The sequence below is a fragment of the Desmodus rotundus genome, chromosome 11 (assembly GCF_022682495.2).
Source record: "Desmodus rotundus isolate HL8 chromosome 11, HLdesRot8A.1, whole genome shotgun sequence".
In the NCBI taxonomy this organism is placed as follows: Eukaryota; Metazoa; Chordata; class Mammalia; order Chiroptera; family Phyllostomidae; genus Desmodus; species Desmodus rotundus.
In genome coordinates, this window is record NC_071397.1 from 13,551,133 (window position 1) to 13,568,665 (window position 17,533).

The following is a 17,533-nucleotide window of genomic DNA, read 5'->3' on the forward strand; positions in this document are numbered from 1 at the left end:
ACCTAGATATAAGGAACAGGGCAAGCTAGTCTACATTTACATCATGTGTACAATGTCAGTACAAATCAACATGGACGTCCAGTCTCTGGTCTGATTTTTGCCCTGCACGCGCTGACCACAGGCCTGGGGCTCTGCTATGTGCCAAAGAGTGAAAGCCCTTTTTGCACTGGGGCTTCGTTTCAATGTTGTCACGAGGATAACTGTTGCCTTCAAATAGATTGCAACTGCGTTTTACATTAGAGACTGTATCTAACCTATTTTGCACCCAATTGGTTATACCGGTAGTCTGAATTTTATGATCGATCATAAAAGGTTCAGCAAACTACAGGCCATTGGCCAGATCAGGCCCATAACCAATTTCATGTGGCCTGTGTGCTAAGAATGTCTTTTACATGTTTACATAGCTGAAAAGAAATAAGAATAATAGTATTTCATGACATTGGGAAATTACATGAAATTCAAGTCTTAGTGCCCACAGATAGTTTTATTGGAACACAGCCACCTGTATTATTTGTTAAGCAGATACAGGACTAGCTGTGTGACCTCCACAAGCCACATGACCTCTGGGCCAAGGTTGGCTCATCTATAAAACAAGGACATAGTTTACCTGTCTTGCCTGCCAGGAGGCAAGAAGTGGATCAGAGTATGCTTGAGGGCACTTCAAGCTCTCACCTGAAGACAGAGGGCAAAGAGGAGGGGTGGGGTAGAGGATGGCTGAACAGCTTACTCCTCATAAGCCAAAGTCCCCCTTGTCTTGTTAATTCGTGCAGTAACCAAATACCCCCCTTGTCCAGATGGAGTAGTCCATCTCCAGAAGGAGTGCTTGGCTCCTCAGATTTCCAAACCAGGCCACACTGCTAACAGGTTAATAAAGGTGGTATTTAATAAATAGAGGAATAAGTTTGTTTTTTTAAAGTTCCTTTCATGGCGCCAGAAGGAATATTTTCCAACAGCATCAAGAGAGATGTCTTTTCAACAGGCCTTGACTACATATCTTACTACATAGGCAAGAATAAGATACAGTCGTTTTACGGCAAGCTATACATTTCTATCTGTGGATCAGATTCATCTGCAGTATTTGAACTCTACCATACTTAAAATTTTCAGATTAACAGTATTTTTACTGAACTAGTAGACACTTTGGGGTAAAGCCCTTTTCAATGGTATCTCGCTGTCGGAGCTCAGCCTGCTGTCCCCACTTTTCCTAGCCCTCTTTTTCCTTCCTAGCACTTAAACGGGGGCGGGGGAATATGTGCACAGCAGAAGGAAGTAAAAAAAAAAAAAAAAAATGTTTACTTGCTGCTGTTTTAATTTTCCCACGTATTGTTACTTTATTTTTCAGCTGTTAAAAAACAGGCCCCTCTCCCCATCTACCCCCATTCCCTTTGCAGAAAGCAGACCTCAAACTCATTTCTGCTTTTGTCTTAAAGAGCAAGTGGGGAGACAGAAAAGAGGTCAAGAGACAAGTATTGCAAAAGGAGAATTAACAACAGATTTTCATATTTCAAAATTCCCACGTTCTGTTAATTCCAAAATACCTTTTCTTCCCCTCTTGTGAACGAGGTAGGTCTCCGGCCCCTCACAGTATGTAAGCCACAAACGAGGTAATGTGTTGTTTACAGTTCTGTCTTCTTCGATGCGTGCGGGGTGCCATCAGCTGCCTCCCCACGCACCCCCGGCAGTCCCCAAAGGTCCCTGCTGCTTGTTAATTGCAGGTTGGGGCTGCAGGAGAGCATTTTCTTTTCTGGAGGATTACCGTTTGTCTGCCAGCCCAGAACTTTAATGGGCTCCTCCTTCCTGTTTAATCTCCTTGGAAATCAGGTGCCTGTGGCCCTGGAAAGATCGTCTCTCCGCCGCGTGGACTCGTGGCGCCTCTCTCCGCGCCGAGAGCGCGGGGTTCCCCAGGGGTCCGTGCGCCCCACAGCGCGCCTCACTCCTTGTTGGTGCGAAACGTGACCATGGTCATGGAGCGCTCCTCTGTCCGCGAGGCCATGCAGCCCCTCGTCCACGCGGTCCACAGGACTTCTTGTGTCACCTGGTAATCCACCACCCGCACGAGCACGGGCTTGGGTGGGGCTGCGCTGTCCCGCGGCGGGGCTCCGGCGGGACGGTCCGTGTGGCCGCAGGGACCCCGCTTGTCTCGTGGTAAGTGAGGAGCAGGGCTCTCCAGGACGTCTCCGCCCGTCTGGGAACCGTCCTCCCCACCAGCCGCCTCCTGCGGAGCAGGATCCGCCTGAGTCCCCAGCCCTCTCTCTGGGTGAAGAAGAAAGAGCACTTTGTCTCTTACCCAGGACAAGGAGTCCAGATTCTGCCCGGCCCCGCAGTCCTCGTGGCCGCTGGTCGGGCTTCCGCCTGCCCCGGGATTCGGGGTGCCCGCGGCCAGGGGGGGCCCGCGCCCCACCTCGGGCGGAAAGGACCCCGCTTGCCGCAGGCTGCGAGGGCAGCCCGTGAGATGCTTGGCTCCGCGGAGACCCGGGGCCCCCATGCTGGTGGGGGGGTCATTCATTGGTCGGTGCCTTCACTGGCTCACCCAGCAAAGTCCGCCCCGCTCGGGAAATTGCGGGACACGCAGCCCCAGGTGTGGTCGCGCGGCCCCCGGCGCCCCGCCCGCCGGAGCAGGGGCTGCGAGCCGCCCTCGGCCGCGGGGGGCGGGGGGGAGGCGGGCAGAACCCCGCCCCGCTCCGGGCCCTCGCCTCTCGCCTTGCACCCCGGCTTCTAGCCACGGCAGCCACGGCAGCACAGAAGGCCTGTCACCCTCGATCGCTGCTCCGCCCACTCCAGCCCCGGACGGTCACCCTGATGCCTCCGTCGTATTTCTGATTCTGTTTCCTCGTACTGCTCAGCTCGATCCGCTTCCCACTCTCCGTGTTTCTCCGCAGCCGAGAGGCACAGCCCCCTCCTACCGCGTGCCTTTGAATTGCCCAACAAAGGGCCAAAGAACGCGCGGGAAGGAATGAGGAAGCTTACTCTTTTTAATTACCTGCCTTCATCAAATTCTCCGGAAAAAGGGTTGCGTGTGCACTCCGCATCCACCCCCACGGTGCCGGCAGGATAATCGAATACAGATCAAAGGATCAGACTGGGGAAGGCTTCGGGAAAGGGGCTTTCGCTGGTTGTTCCTCCTTTGGAATGCAGTGGCCACACCCGTGTCCATTTGGGTTACCCTCCAAGATTACCCCAGGAAGGGGCTTAATGAGATCAAATGGAAACAAAACCAACACAAAACGCCCAGTGAACTGTAGGATTTAAAGTTTTGTGTTCACATCGTTTTTAAAATCCTGCCCCCCTCCCTCCAGGCCCTTTCTCTTTAACTCCGGGGGTTAAAAATGTACGTATCTGTGCGGAGGCTTTTGGAATCGACTCACTGCCAGGCGCTCTGTCTGCCGCACTCACCTGTGCCCGAGGTTAACGGGGGAAACAGGGAAAGGGGAGCTTGGTTTGTCATTTCCAGTCCGTTCATGGTGGCAGGTGCTTGTTTTATTAGAACCTGCTCGGTTTTCCTGTCTGCTTATAAAAATGACTGCAATAATAGAAATGTATGCTCATATATGAAGGATCAAGTGGGGTGCTGGAAGAGACATTTGGAAAGAGAGGACTTCCTGACGTCTGCCAAGTTATAGAACAACAACAGAAAGTGAGAAACCTTGGGTCAGGTCTGGCGGATGAGATGCCTGACCTTGGGCTGGCTTCTGCTAAGTCGCAACTCAGTAAAGTTTTTGAGTGTCTTAAACAAGGACTGTTCTAAGTCCTCGATACACTTAAACTCATTTATTCTTTACAACAAAGTAAGGAAGTAGTAGTCTCCTTAAGAACGTTGAAGAACAGGGAGGTTTAAGTATTCGTAAACCGTGGAGCCAGAATTCTAACGTTTAAATGCTTGCTCCTATTTTAAATTACTTTCTTGTTTTGGTCCTGGCTGGGTAGTTCAGTGGGGGTTAGAGCCTCGTCCAACACACCAAGGTTGAGGGTTTCATCTCAGATCAGGGCACATATAAGAATCAACCAGTGAACGCATAAAGAAGTGGAACAACAAATCAATGTTCCTCTCTCTCTCTAAAATCAGTTTAAATTTTTTTTCAATTTTTAAATTATTTTATTGTTCAATTACAGTTGTCTGCAAAACTTTTTTTAATTAAAAAAATTACCTTCCTATTTTAAGCCTATGACTTCATGTTCTTTCCTGTTTATTTATTTACGTAGCCAGCAATTACTGAGTGTGTGCTACATGTCAACACCTTCTTCTAGGCGAGGGGGACATCTGGGGGAGCAAAGCAAGTTGCTTGTCCTCTTGAAGTTTTCTTCTTTTTATGTAGGAACACATCAAATTCTCTGCCCCAAATTAGGAAACAACAAATTAACTTTAATATACATGAAAATCACCTGCAAATTAATGCCTGAACCTTCTTTCAGGGTATGTTCTTCTAGGTTTGGGGCAGGGCTTAGAATATGGAGTTTTATCAAGACCCTCAGTAACCCTGAAGCTACTAGTCCCTGGACAACATCATGAGAGACGTCACCAAATCTGAATGGATAATCTCTAGGCCTTTTTTTGCTGCTTTCCAATGTCACTAAGAACACTTTATGTTTCTTCCTTTCAGGAATATTGGGGCATTTCCAATGAAGAGGTCTGTTTTCTGAGGGAAGCCTAATATAAATCACAAGATTTATTGCTGCCAATATTTCAGTATTGAATATTTCACTATTGGAGGACGGGAAGCGTCTATTTGTTGAGAGACACATTCACCCATCATGCAGCATCTGAATTTCTAGACGTCAAGAAGTTGTGTGTGAATGCATGAAAAAACATGAAGAGGAAATGCTAAATGAACTAAACTTCAATGAGACAAAGTCTAAAAAGAATATAAGCCTGAGAAACAGGTAGCTTGCCTCCCGGGTGGTGGTGTCTGCCCGAAAGACTGCTGAACGGTGCTGACGCGACCCCATGTGCTTCCTCTCTGGATTGCCTATTATAGCTTCAGGCCAGTGAGGGGTAGTAAAACAATTCACGTCCCGGGAGTCTGAAAAGTCAAGGTAGACACCTTGCCTGGGTAGCGTCAAAAGAAGCCTGTCCTTGGCAGCACATCCTCCACCCTCCCCGGGACCTGGCCCTCTCTTTTCCTGTTTGGTCCAGACCTTAAGGTAAATGCCTCTACTGGACTATCGTGCTGTTATTTCAGTGCCTTTGCCTTTAGAAGGCTCGCCCTTCACTCGCATGCCTCTGGCTTTGTTTTATAGTTGGCCCGAAAAGCTGGCCTCCCGAACAGTGTTTTACTTGTGAAAAGGCAACAATAGAACAGCCCTGCTGGCAGCCAGGCCTAGTCGGTACCTACTGCACGGACTCAATGCACGTAATACAAACACTGTCCGTGTAAAGGGTCACTACAAAACCATAACAAGATCAGACCTCCCCCTCTTACGGCTAAGTGACCCTGGCTGCTTTGCTGGTGATACCGCTAATCTTTTCCTGCTTCAATTCCCTTGATAAATTCCTTTGATAGAAAAATGCCAAGGCACTGTTTTTCTGAGTTGTCCTGTTTCCTGACAAGATCTAATCAAGCACCAGCTCCTGCTTCCTTAGAATCATCTAATTTAAGTCTAAATCCTACGAGAAGCACCTCCCAACTCCACTTAGTGAAATGCCCCATAATTTCTCAAGGGTACATTTTTACTAGCTGAAGCAGGATAAAAAATCAAACCTAATTTTCAGTGCAGGTGTGTTCCTGCTGCCCCGGCTGCTGGGATTTAAAATTTGTTAATTTGGGAAGCATATAATGCCATGCCCTGAAATAAAATGGGAATATATGCCGGGGCAGGGGGAGGGTGGGGTGAAAAGTGAGGGGATAAACTGAGGCCAGGATAGATTTTTAGTTGTTTGGCTGCATACAAGTTGAGGGGACTCTGGCATTAAGAAATGAATCAATACATCTATTGAATCAATACATTAATCAAATAAATTAATACATTAACAAGGTTTCACTCTTAAAACTTAGGAAATGCAAAGAGTTGTGGCAAACGGAATGATAAAGGGCTTTTCTATTCATCACATTGGTGACAGTTCGCGTTCCTGCATCTGATTTGAAAGTTACCACGTCACTATTTTATAGAGTCCTTGGTACACTGGCAGATTAAGAGACTCTTTGTGCCTTTGGCAACAGAGTTGTCTTTCAGCAAAGGCTACTCTTAGGTTCACTCACTCTTATTGTGTCTGTTGGTGAATTAATTTGTTCAGATAATGTTTTCCATCTTTAGAAAGGAATGAGCTGGTCATATCATGACAGCTTGTGGTCACGCACACAGCATTTTTACAGGAAATAGGTCACTGGTGGTTCTCAGGGGTGGCTGTTCGTGAAGCTCAGCCCTCTACTGATTCAAATAAATCGTCTAGGGAGTGGAGAAGGTGCAGGCAGGAGTATTTTTTTTGAAGCCACCCTGCCTGAAAGGGTTAATGGATCACTAGATAATAGAGTTTATTTATTGTTTGCTAGATATGCATTCACCACAAACAACTCTGTTATTCTCGCTAAGTAAACGCAAGAATTTCTTTTTCTAGGAATTGAAAATCACATTGGGGAGACAAAACTAATAGACGGGAAACAGCCAAATTTTCTAATTTGAATGAATTGAATTGCCTCTTCACCTTTCACACTTGACTGCACATTGGAATCACCTGGAGAGTTTGTTTTTTTTTTTAAGTATTATCTGGCCCACTCTAAGAGATATTTTTTTCTATTAATTTTTTTTTAAGAAGCAGGGAGAGAAACATCATCTGGTTGTTCCACTTATTTATGCGTTCACTGGTTGACTCTTATATGTGCCCTGACAGAGCAGCGAATCAGGAGGACGCTCTCACCTACTGGGCTGCCCCGCCAGGGCCCTTCGAAGAGATTTCTGTTCAGCTGCCTTGGAGGGCAGCCTCGGGCACTGGCAAGTTTATAAATTGCTTCCTGGATGATTCTAACAGGCCACCAAGTAGGAGAACCATTGAAGTAGATTATGTTTAAGGCTATGACCCTAGGAAAGAAAAGTTAAGAATAATATGTGTATATTTTAAGCACCACAATTAGCAAAAAAGAAGTTAAAGTACAGAAAGCTAGTGAAGGGAAGAAAACAGGTGAGAGCTAGTGTAGTTAAGAAAGCTTCATGGAATAAGTGGAATTTTATCTGTATTGATTTGGGTAGGTACTCCCGTAGGGAGCTCTATGGTGTTGGGTTTAAAGACAAAGAATACTAAGTTTGCCAGTTAACTGTGACGGGGAACAGAGTTTGCCACCCCAAAATGTGCCTTTTGGGATATTAATTATTTTAAGTTGGTTATTTTTAAGAAATGAAGGACTCAGTAAGAAAGTTGCCTGCCTGAAGGAACACCTGCTTAAAGGAAGGGAGCTATTCGTGTTAGCATACTCACCTAGCAGATGGAAACCTAGCAATGCCTGTTTGTCGCCTGTTTGTTGGGTGCCTCTGAGTGCCCATTGTTTCTGAGTGGCCCAGCAGGAATTGGTTCGTCGGTGCACTTTGTCTGCACTTTCTCGCCTACCTGTGAACTGCCTACTTTCCCTTTGAAACCCTAGGCTCCTGCCTCCCTCTCCTTACTTCCGAATGGCATAGAAGCTTCAACTGCCCATGTGTCCTGGGGTCTCATATTCTTATGTACTCCATATGCACACACATAATAAATTGGGACATTTTCTCCTGTTAATCTGCCTCAGGTTAATTTGGTTATTATTCCAGCCAGAAGAACTTATAAAGATGGGAGAAAATTTTATATTTTTCCACTCCCAAACTGCAATGGATGACTCATGTAGCACTCTGAGAAGTAGCTGCTTAAATGAGGTTTTACAATTGTAATTCAGCCCTGGCTGGTGTGGCTCAGTGGATTGAGTGCCAGCCTGTGAACCAAACAGTCACCGGTTTGATTCCCAGTCTAGGACGCATGCCTGGGTCCCCAGTGGGGGATACTCATGAGGCAACCACACACTGATGTTTCTCTTCCTCTCTTTCTCCCTCACTTCCCCTCTTGAAAAATAAATAAATAAAATCTTTTTAAAAAATTTTAATTCAGTGCCAGCTGTCTGCATTATCCAAAGCTTTAAAGTATATTCATCATCCTTCTTTGCTGTCAGAGATTAGCATATAAGACCGAGCTCTCTCATTGTGTATGAGTAAGCAACTTACTAAACAGGAAATGGCTCATTAGTAATTGAGTCAGCATTTAGTGATAATAAAGAACCTGTTCTTTACCTTACATCCCTCCTGAGCATGAACAAAAGTTCAACAGCAGCATGTAATATTTTCCAGAGATAATTTTATCTTTGACTCAACAGGGGTGTATTCATATTTATTAAATATGTTAAATAAAATAATTACTTGGGTTAGTAAAATAAAGGTAATGATATTAATACCCAATCTTGATTAGGTCATACTGAAAACTTTTAAGGGGCAAGGCAATTTTTCTCCCCAATTCATTATTATTTTAATCAACGTACATGCGATCAGGTCAGGGGTATGCAGGTGTGGAAATCCTCAATAATACTTTACATCCAGAGAGACTTCAGTCCCAAGTAGCTAGTACGTTATATCAACCAAAAAGAGTGGGTGGAAAATACTGAGTCCCTTGTTTAGCAAGTTTGCCAACCAGTTGATCAGGAACGTCCATGACTCTCAAAGAAACTATTAGTAATGAATCTCTTTATCTCTTCCACATACTTCAACATTCACCCCTCAAGGGCAAGTCTTGGCCAACATGGTATAGTAGGTTGAGCTGGTCATTAGCAACCCCACTGCCTCTCTCGACATTCCCCTCTTTCTCAACTTTTATAGTAAGGACGATCTTATACTATTTTCTTGATTTCAATGCTAAAAATTCATTAAGAAATGTATGGAATTTAGCTCTTCTTTAGTTTAACACTCCTGATAGCTATCCTTTCCTCTGAGCATGCTTTGTGTCTCTTTTGCCGTTTCTCTTTCTCCTTTTTTTTTTTTTTTTTTTGCGGTTCCTGCCTTACTTTATGTGATACAGTGCAGAATTTAAGAGTACGGGTGGTGAAGCCAAATTCCCTGCATTTGATTTCTACCTCTGCCATATAGTAGCTGTGTGACTTTAGGCAGCATACTGGCCCTTTCCCTTAGTTTACGCATCTGAGACGTGGGGGTAAACGTAGCACCAATGCCATAGGTTGTTGGGGTGGAGTTAATTTGCGTGTATGTAACCTCCCTAGAGCAGTGCCTGCCACATAATAAATGCCATTTCCTCTAGAATAAATAAAGGCAGGGATTTTTGTTTATTTTGCTCACTGCAATGTAACATCACTGCTATATCTCCAATACCTAAAATAGTCCCTGACACCATTGTTGAATCAATCAATTTTCTATTTCTGCTGTATTTTCTTGCATGTTTTTCTAGATGAGAGCCCTGCTTTCTCTTTCTTTCCTCCTTGAGACCACTTCTGCATTCTTTGCCTCTCAGGGTTTCATAACCTGTTGCTGACCTAAACTGTCTCCTATGTCTGGGTTTAAGGTTTTTGAGTGGAGTAAAACATAACACTTCACTATTTATTAATAATTATTAGTCGTGAGGTTACCAATGAAGAGATAAAACAGAACTCCTTAGTGCAGGAAAAGTGAGAACAAAATAACATTTTAACTAAAATATTTTACATATATTTTATATATTTTACATACATATAAAATACATGTAAAATATATTAAATGACTTGTGTTGGTCATTTGCACACAGTTTGAGCTGAGCTGCCTGTACAATAGTTCTATTTGATTCAAACATAAAAATAGTTGAAAAAGAGTATAGCAAATAGCTGCTGTCTGCTTCACCTATATTTTCTTTTTTTAATCCTCACCTGAGGATATTTTTCATGGGTTTTACAGAGAGACAAAGGGGGTAGAGGGGGAGAGAGAGAGAGAGAGAGAGAGAAACATCCACCAGTTGCCTCCCATATGGGCCCCAACCAGGGATCACATCTGCAACCCAGGCATGTGCCCTGACCAGGGATCGAACCCACAACCTTCTGGTGTAGGCCAATGCTCCAGGCAACTGAGCCACCCAGCCAGGGCCTCTTCACCTCGATTCACTAATATTAATATTTTATCATATTTGGTCTCTCTCCACACACATACACTAGGAACCATTTGAAATGGTCTGCAAAATGTGTTTTAGATTTTATTTCTCAATCCAGAATTCAGTGAATGTTCTTGACTTGCAGTTGGTTAAGTCTCTTCGGTCTCTTATAATCTAGAGTGAAGCGCTCATCTCTGCTTTTTCCCCCCATGACATTGAATTTTTGAACAGTTCAGGCTAATTTTCTCATAGAATATTCCAAATTTGGATTCTTCTGACTGTTTCCTTATGATTAGATTCAGGATAAGTAGCTTTTGGCAAGAATTCCACATGGGTGACTCAGTGCGCTTCTCCCTGGCTCCTGTTGGAGGGCACAGTGCTAGGCTGCTCCACTGTTGCTTGTGCCAGGCTTGGCCACTGGGTTAAGATGGTGACCACTGACATCTCCACTCTAACGGTGCATTTTACTCTTTACAGTTAATATGTAAACCATGGAATGCAAATTATTACCCTGTTTCCCAACAAGCACTCATTCACTGACTTTATCATCCACTAATGATCCTTGCCTGAATCGGTTGTTAAATTGGCTATACTGCAAAAGAGCAATTTTCTTTTTTTCTTTATTTTTAAAGATCTTTATTTATTTATTTTCAGAGAGAGGAGAAGGGAGGGAGAAAGAGAGGGAGGGAAACTTCAGTTAGTTGCCTCTTGTTCACCCCCAAACAGGGACCAGGAGCTCACAGGGCATCAAACCAGCGACCCTTCTATTTTGCAGGCTGGCACTCAATCCACTGAGCCACACCAGCCAGGGCTGGGCTCAAGTATTTTTAACAGATCCATGTGTTACAATCCCCTGGCATTATTGTTACTTTTAATGCTGTTATGTCTGAAACCACATTTGGCAGGTAGGAGGTTGTTACACCAGTTCTGTCTCCTTTCGACAGGACCACGTTTAGTCTTGGGGCCTTTCCTTGCTTTCTTGCCCAAGATGTTCTTTCCCTGTCACAGACCTGGAATTAGCCTTTTCTCCTAGAGTCCTGTTTTCTTTGAAAGTTATTGGGAGACAAAGATCTGAGTATAGAAATGCTCATTGGCCCTGACCAGTGTGGCTCAGTTGGTTGGGTGTCGTCCCACAAGGTGAAAGGTCACTGGTTCAGTTTCTGGTCCGGGCACATGCTTAGGCTGCGGGTTCTGTCTGTGGATGGGCGTGTACAAGAGGGGATGCGTACGACAGGCAATCAATCGATGTTTCTCTCCCACTCTCTTCCTTCCTCTGTCTCTAAAAGTAAATACAATCTTTAAAAAGAAAAAGAAATGATCATTGGGTGCTGTTACTTGTAGGTGTTTTCAGTCAACAAAGCTAGGGACAAGATATTATTTTTTAACCCCAGGTTCATTGTTTAAAAGTCAAAACTATATAAACAGGATATCTCCAGAGAAGTTTTGCCTCCATCCCTATGTCCACTACTTAAAGGTCACTTAAAAACTAGTTTCTTTCATATCTTGGCTATTGTAAATAATGCTACAATGAACATAGGGGTGCATATATCTTTTCAAATTAGTGTTTTGGATTTCTTCAGATAGATATGAAGAAGTGGAATTGCTGGGTCATATGGTAGTTCTATTTTTAATTTTTTCAAGGACTTCTGTACTGTTTTCTATAGTGGCTGCACCAGTTTACAATCCCACCAACAGCCAAAATAAGAAGCAACCTAAGTGTCCATGGATAGACGAATGGTATAAAATTGTGGTGCATACATGCAGTGGAATATTACTCAGCCGTAAAAAATGAAATCTTACCATTTGTGACAACATGGATGGGCCTAAAGGGTATTATGTTAAGTGAAACAAGTCAGAGAACGACAAAAACCACACTATTTCACTTATAAGTGGAGTCTAAAGAACAAAGTAAATGAACAAAACAGAAACAAACTCATAGACACAGATGGTTACCAGATAGGAGGGGGTTTGGTGGGATGGATGAAAAAGGTGAAGGGATTAAGAAGCCAATTATAAAGATAGTCACAGGGATGTAAGTACATTGTAGAGAATATAGTCAATAATATTTTAATAACTGTGTGTGGCTTCAGAGGGGTACTAGCCTTATCAGGGTGATCACTTTGTAAGTTACATAAATGTCTAAATCACTATGTTGTACACCTGAAACTAATACAATATCGTGTATCATCGGTAATTGAAAAATGAACAATTTTAAAAATAATTGAGTTCTGGTTTAATTTTCCTGTGTTTGCAAAAGTAGAAATTTATGTTGATAGACACTACTCTTCTCCCTCTTTCTTACAAACACTTGTCACCTAGCTTTAAAAAAGAACTTTATATTGTGGAAGTTATTACAAATGATCTCATAGCAAACTTCCTTATTGCTTACTATAAGTCTTCCATTGTGTGAATGTATCCCAATTCATTCAAGCAGATTCTTTAGGGTGGGATTTTAGGTTGTTTCCCAGCGTTTGCTATTACAAATAATGTCAGAATGAGTAGCCTTGTGCAGACATTTGTTTTACGTTTATGGAGGAATATTTAGGTAAATTCCTGAACGTATAATTGCTTGAACAAGTGCGTATGTACTTTATTAGATTTCCCCTCATCGGAATTGGAACATTTCCTACTCACACTATCAGGGAGTGAGCGTGTCTGTTTTCCACAGCTCCACCAGCCTGGGTCCCGAAAATTTCTATGTTTGCCGGTCCGATAGGCGGGAAATGATATCACATAAGGGTTTAATGGAGTTTTTCTTTTGAGTGAAATTGAGCATCTTTTCATATATTTAAGGGCCATTTTGTTTTTCTGTGAACTAACCATGTCTTTTGCCCATTTTTTTCTATAGGGTTTAGGTATTTTTCTCTCTCAATTTTTAGGGCTTTTTATTTTTTATTTTTAATTATTTTATTGCTGTTCAAGTACAGTTGTCTGCATTTACCCCCCTCCTCTCCCCCCCAACCCCAACCATCCCCACCTCCCTCCCCTGCTCCCACCCCCTCTTGGTTTTGTCCATGTGTCCTTTATAGTTGTTGCTGTGGCTCTTTATATGTTATAGAAAATAGCCATTTATTTGTGATATAAATTGCAAGTAGTTTTTCTTAGTTTGTTATTTGTATTTTGACTCTAGATACGTTATTTTGTCCTTAAAAAATCACACACATGCACACACATTTATTTATCCAACTTAATTTTTTTCTTTAATTACTTCTGAATTTATTAGTTTCTGAATTTAGAAAGGTATTTCTTGTGTCCTGGTTATGAAGAAACTTGACTGTGTTTTCTTCTATTATTTGTATAACATCTTTTCTTTTTAAAAGTGTATGTATGTATTTATTTGTATCTTGGATCAGTTTGGAGGTTATTCCGGTATAAGGTAGAGTCCAATTTTATTTTTTTCAAATTGTTACCCAGTTGTCTCATTGTCATTTATTTAAAATGCCATCTTTACCCCAGGGATTTGAAATGTCACTTTGATTTCATTTTAAACTTTCCTAGGAAATTGTTGTTATTTGGGACCTTTTTTCTGTCTCATTGTTTGAGTAATCATGTAGTATTACTCGACTTTAAATGATGTAATCCTTATGTTATGTTTTAATATTGGTAGGGTTAATCTCTCCTTTTACCCTGTTTTTTCCTCCCAGAATTTGTATTGCTACCATTACATATCTATTTTTCTCAAAGGCCCTAGAATAAATTTGTCTAGGCTCAGGAATTTGCTGAAAAGAAATAGTGCAAAATGTAGCAAAAATTCTGATGAAACAAGAAACAATCCCAGTGCCCTCTCTTTGGAAAATAATCCAAAACGAAAACCTGACATCTGGTGTTCACTGCGGTAACTGCAGGCACTGGATGACGTCTGATAGACTTACTATGTAACTCATGCCTGCTAATAGTGTGTAAAACCTAGAGCGTATATTGCCTTGGAAAAACATCTGTTAATGGAAGAGAAAGCTACACATAATATAAGGAATGCCTAGATGTTAGCTGTTCTTATTTGTAATTATATGTGTGTGTGTATATATATATTTAAAAATCCTCACCTGAGGATAAATTTATATTGATTTGAGAGAGAGAGGAAGTGGGAGGGAGTGGCGGGAGAAACATCAATGAGAGAGAGAAACATTGACTAGTTGCCTCCTGTATGAGCCCCAACCAGGGATGGAACCCTCATCATAGGTGTGTGCCCTGACCAGAATGGATCATTGCTTTTAGACAGAGAGGAAGGGGGAGAGAGAAACATGGATTGGTTGCCCCCATACATGCTGAGCCTGGGGATGATACCCGGCCTGACCGGGGCTGGACCCACAAGCTAGGGATGTGCCCTGACCAGCAGCCTTCCGGTTACAGGGGTCAACACTCTAACCAACTGAGCCGCACTGGCCAGGGCCATAATTTTTTAAATCACAGGGGCAGGAATAAGGGGGAGTGGAAAAAAGGTCACTCCAGAAAGAAAAAGTTCACTCAACAAGTGAACAGAATTGGAACAGGGTGGGGAATACATATAGGTACCAGCACTGCTGAGGTAGGAGGGATAAAAGGAAGAGGAGAAGCTGGGAGAGGCTAGTCCCTCTTCTGTCTCATTCTTCCAGGTCAGTAAGTGTCAAAATCAGAAAAAGCAAAGAGTGTTAGAGTTGGGGCTAAGATTCCTACCAGAGACTGAGAAACTTGGGCTATTAGAAACTTGTTAAAAGGGAACTAGTATGTGAAGTGTAGCTCCTTCTTCTGTATTTTATACTTGTATTGTTTTCATTATCCCCATTGAAATAATTTTTAATGCAAACGTCCCGGGCTAGAAGGAGGAAGTAATCTTTGCAGTTAGTGCTCTGCTATTCCACCTGCTGTTTTACTTTCAGTTTTCATTTTGCTTGACGCCAGTGTTACTGAGGTGAGGGACAATAGATACAAAACTTCAGGTATCGTCATGGACAACTTAAGGAAATTTAATTCATAGTGATTTCATGTTCTTTCTCAGAATTCAAATCTCCAAACAAATTTGTGATTAAAAAGGCAAAGTGAAGAGAATCAAAACTTGTAATGTTAGATTAGATTCTGTTTTAGAGGATGTATAAATATCCCTCCAAATTGCACTGCCTTATCTTGCTCCCAAAGTTTGAGCAGGTTGAATTCTCAGTTGTTCCTGTATATTTCCCTTTAGTGGGCCTTACTATAGAAGACTGTTCCGCATGGCGTGGGAAAGGTAGCCAAGCCCCCACTAGGAAAGGCTGGGGGTGGAGGGGAGGTCCCATACACAGGACCCACACCCACGGATAGGTTCTCTCGTGGGGAATCAGGCCTGCATTGTACCCGGGCTACTTTGAGACTTGATTTTGCTAAAACTCCCTCCCCCTGAATTGAGGCAGCAAATGTTTACTGCATATCTTTAAAGTAACTTCCTACTATGCTAAACCTTTTAAGGACCAGTGTAACCAGTTCAACCACTTTTCCCTTTACATTTGCAAATATCCTTCTTTTTTGATGTAATTAGCAACATCCTCTCCTTTGTTTTCTGTAAAAGGTAATCACCTGAAGCGAACCTGTGCATAGTAAATGAGGACCACCCTCAATGTAATGTGCCCAGAAAAGCAATAAAAGCCTGTCCAGGAGGCTGGTCCTCTCTTTCACTGAGAGAGCTGCCGTGTCATCCCTTTTCCTCCATAGGATTTCTGTAGTCTGTGTGCATTTGTCTCGTCTCATCCATAATGCTGCAGACACTGCGGGCTGGTGTCCGCATCATCTTACAGTGAATAGCTGTTCTTGCTAAAATACACAGACACTTGCAAAACCTGGTCACCATCCACCCAGAGCTGAGCATGTTAACTGTATCGACTCCTTTCGTCACCTCACACCCAGCTGTGACCATACCATGAAATACTGTACTTACTCTGTCTTACCAAAGGCTCCTGCCTCGCTAGTAAAAGCCATTAGGCTGCTTTCAGAAGTATTTACCTCTTCACGGTTGAAGTTTAAATGGATGATGCGTAACTTTTCTGTAATTGCTTTGCAGCTAGTGTTACCACACACGTTTTCCGTATCAGCAATCATGGTTGTCTGGTGTCCCACACGGTTTCATTGAATGGATTAACTGTATTTAATCAGAGTTATTTAAAATATTTAGTTCATTTTCAATCTTTACAAACAATTTATATACTTGCTTTTATTCCAGTAGGATAAATTTTGGAATTGTTGGGTCAAAATTCAATCTCCCCCACTTCAGATTCCAGGCCTGTTTTCTGCTAATGGGTATTTCATATTGCAGTGTAGCTTACATGCCAAAAAGTGCATAAATCATAATTGTATAGCTTAATGAGCTTTCCCCAAATGAACACATGTAAAACCCACCCCAGTAAAGAATGAGAATACTACCAGAAAGCAGAAGCCACTTCTCATGGTCTCTCCTAGTTACTGCCTTTCTGAAGGGCAGCTACCTCAGGACTTCTCAGTCTGCGGATTAGTTTCGCCTGGTTTTGATCTTTATATAAACAAAACCAGACAGGGCGTATTCTTGTTTCTGGCTTCTTTTTGGTACATGTCTTTAAAATATTTGATAGCGCAATGGAAATGTTTTATTCCTTATATATTCTTGGCCTCAGTGTGAGTTGACACTATTGACCATCCCTGCCTTGAAGTTTTTCTCCTTTCTTTTTTGTGATGGTCACCTCCCCGCTTTCCTCTTTCTGCTGCTGCTCCTTTTCCTATTCCAGAGCCTTCCCCTTCACTCCGCCTTAAAGCTTGTCTACTCAAGTTCCAGTCCTAGGCAGTTTCAGCCAAATACATGCATGCTTTGCTACCACCTATAAGCCTATGATGACCCCTAAATTTACATCTCTATACCATCTGTGAGACTCAAATATCCTACTTGATCTTATTATTTGTATAATTCAAAACTCAGTGACCCCAAACCAAAGAATTTCCTCTGCTCCCAGTTGCCCCAGACCTGCCACTGCCCCAGGGTGTCCTATCTCAGTGAAAAATGCCACCAGCCCCGAGTTTCACAACATAGAGACCTAAAGGCCATTGTCAGCATTTCCCTCATCACACCCTACAGGCAGTAAGTTCTGACTCCTTTTCTCCTGGTTGCTCCAGTAAAGGATTCACTTCTCGTCATCGTCATTGTCAGCATTCAAAACCAAGCTGAACTTGTATCGTCTCTTGCTTAGACTATTGCAATAGTCTTCCAAAACTCATTTCCAAACCGATTAATACGTTGCTTAAAACTCTTCGCCGGTTTGTATATTATATTGAAGAAGTTACTCAAGTCACCACTGAATCAGACCCTGTGTTGATCTACAGCCCCTTTCTTCTCCTTGACCTTCTCCTTATTCAGAAATTGCTCCATGCGTTCCTTAAAAGGGTCAGAAACAGAGTTGAAACAGAGCAATTATAGCTAACATAGTTATCTGGAAGAGTAAAGAAACAAAGTTATAGGTGCCATTTGGTAGGAAAAAAACCTTTCAAAACATG

General features: G+C 42.7%; 1 protein-coding gene across 1 annotated transcript; it reads right to left on the bottom strand.

The window, feature by feature from the left end:
- Nucleotides 1-1,930: 1,930 nt before the first annotated feature.
- C11H6orf141 (chromosome 11 C6orf141 homolog) lies at nucleotides 1,931-2,998 on the bottom strand. Its single transcript, XM_053914329.2, has one exon. It carries the CDS (start codon nucleotides 2,504-2,506, stop codon nucleotides 1,931-1,933), a length of 576 nt encoding a protein of 191 aa, XP_053770304.1. The 5' UTR covers nucleotides 2,507-2,998.
- Between the last annotated feature and the right edge of the window lie 14,535 nt (nucleotides 2,999-17,533).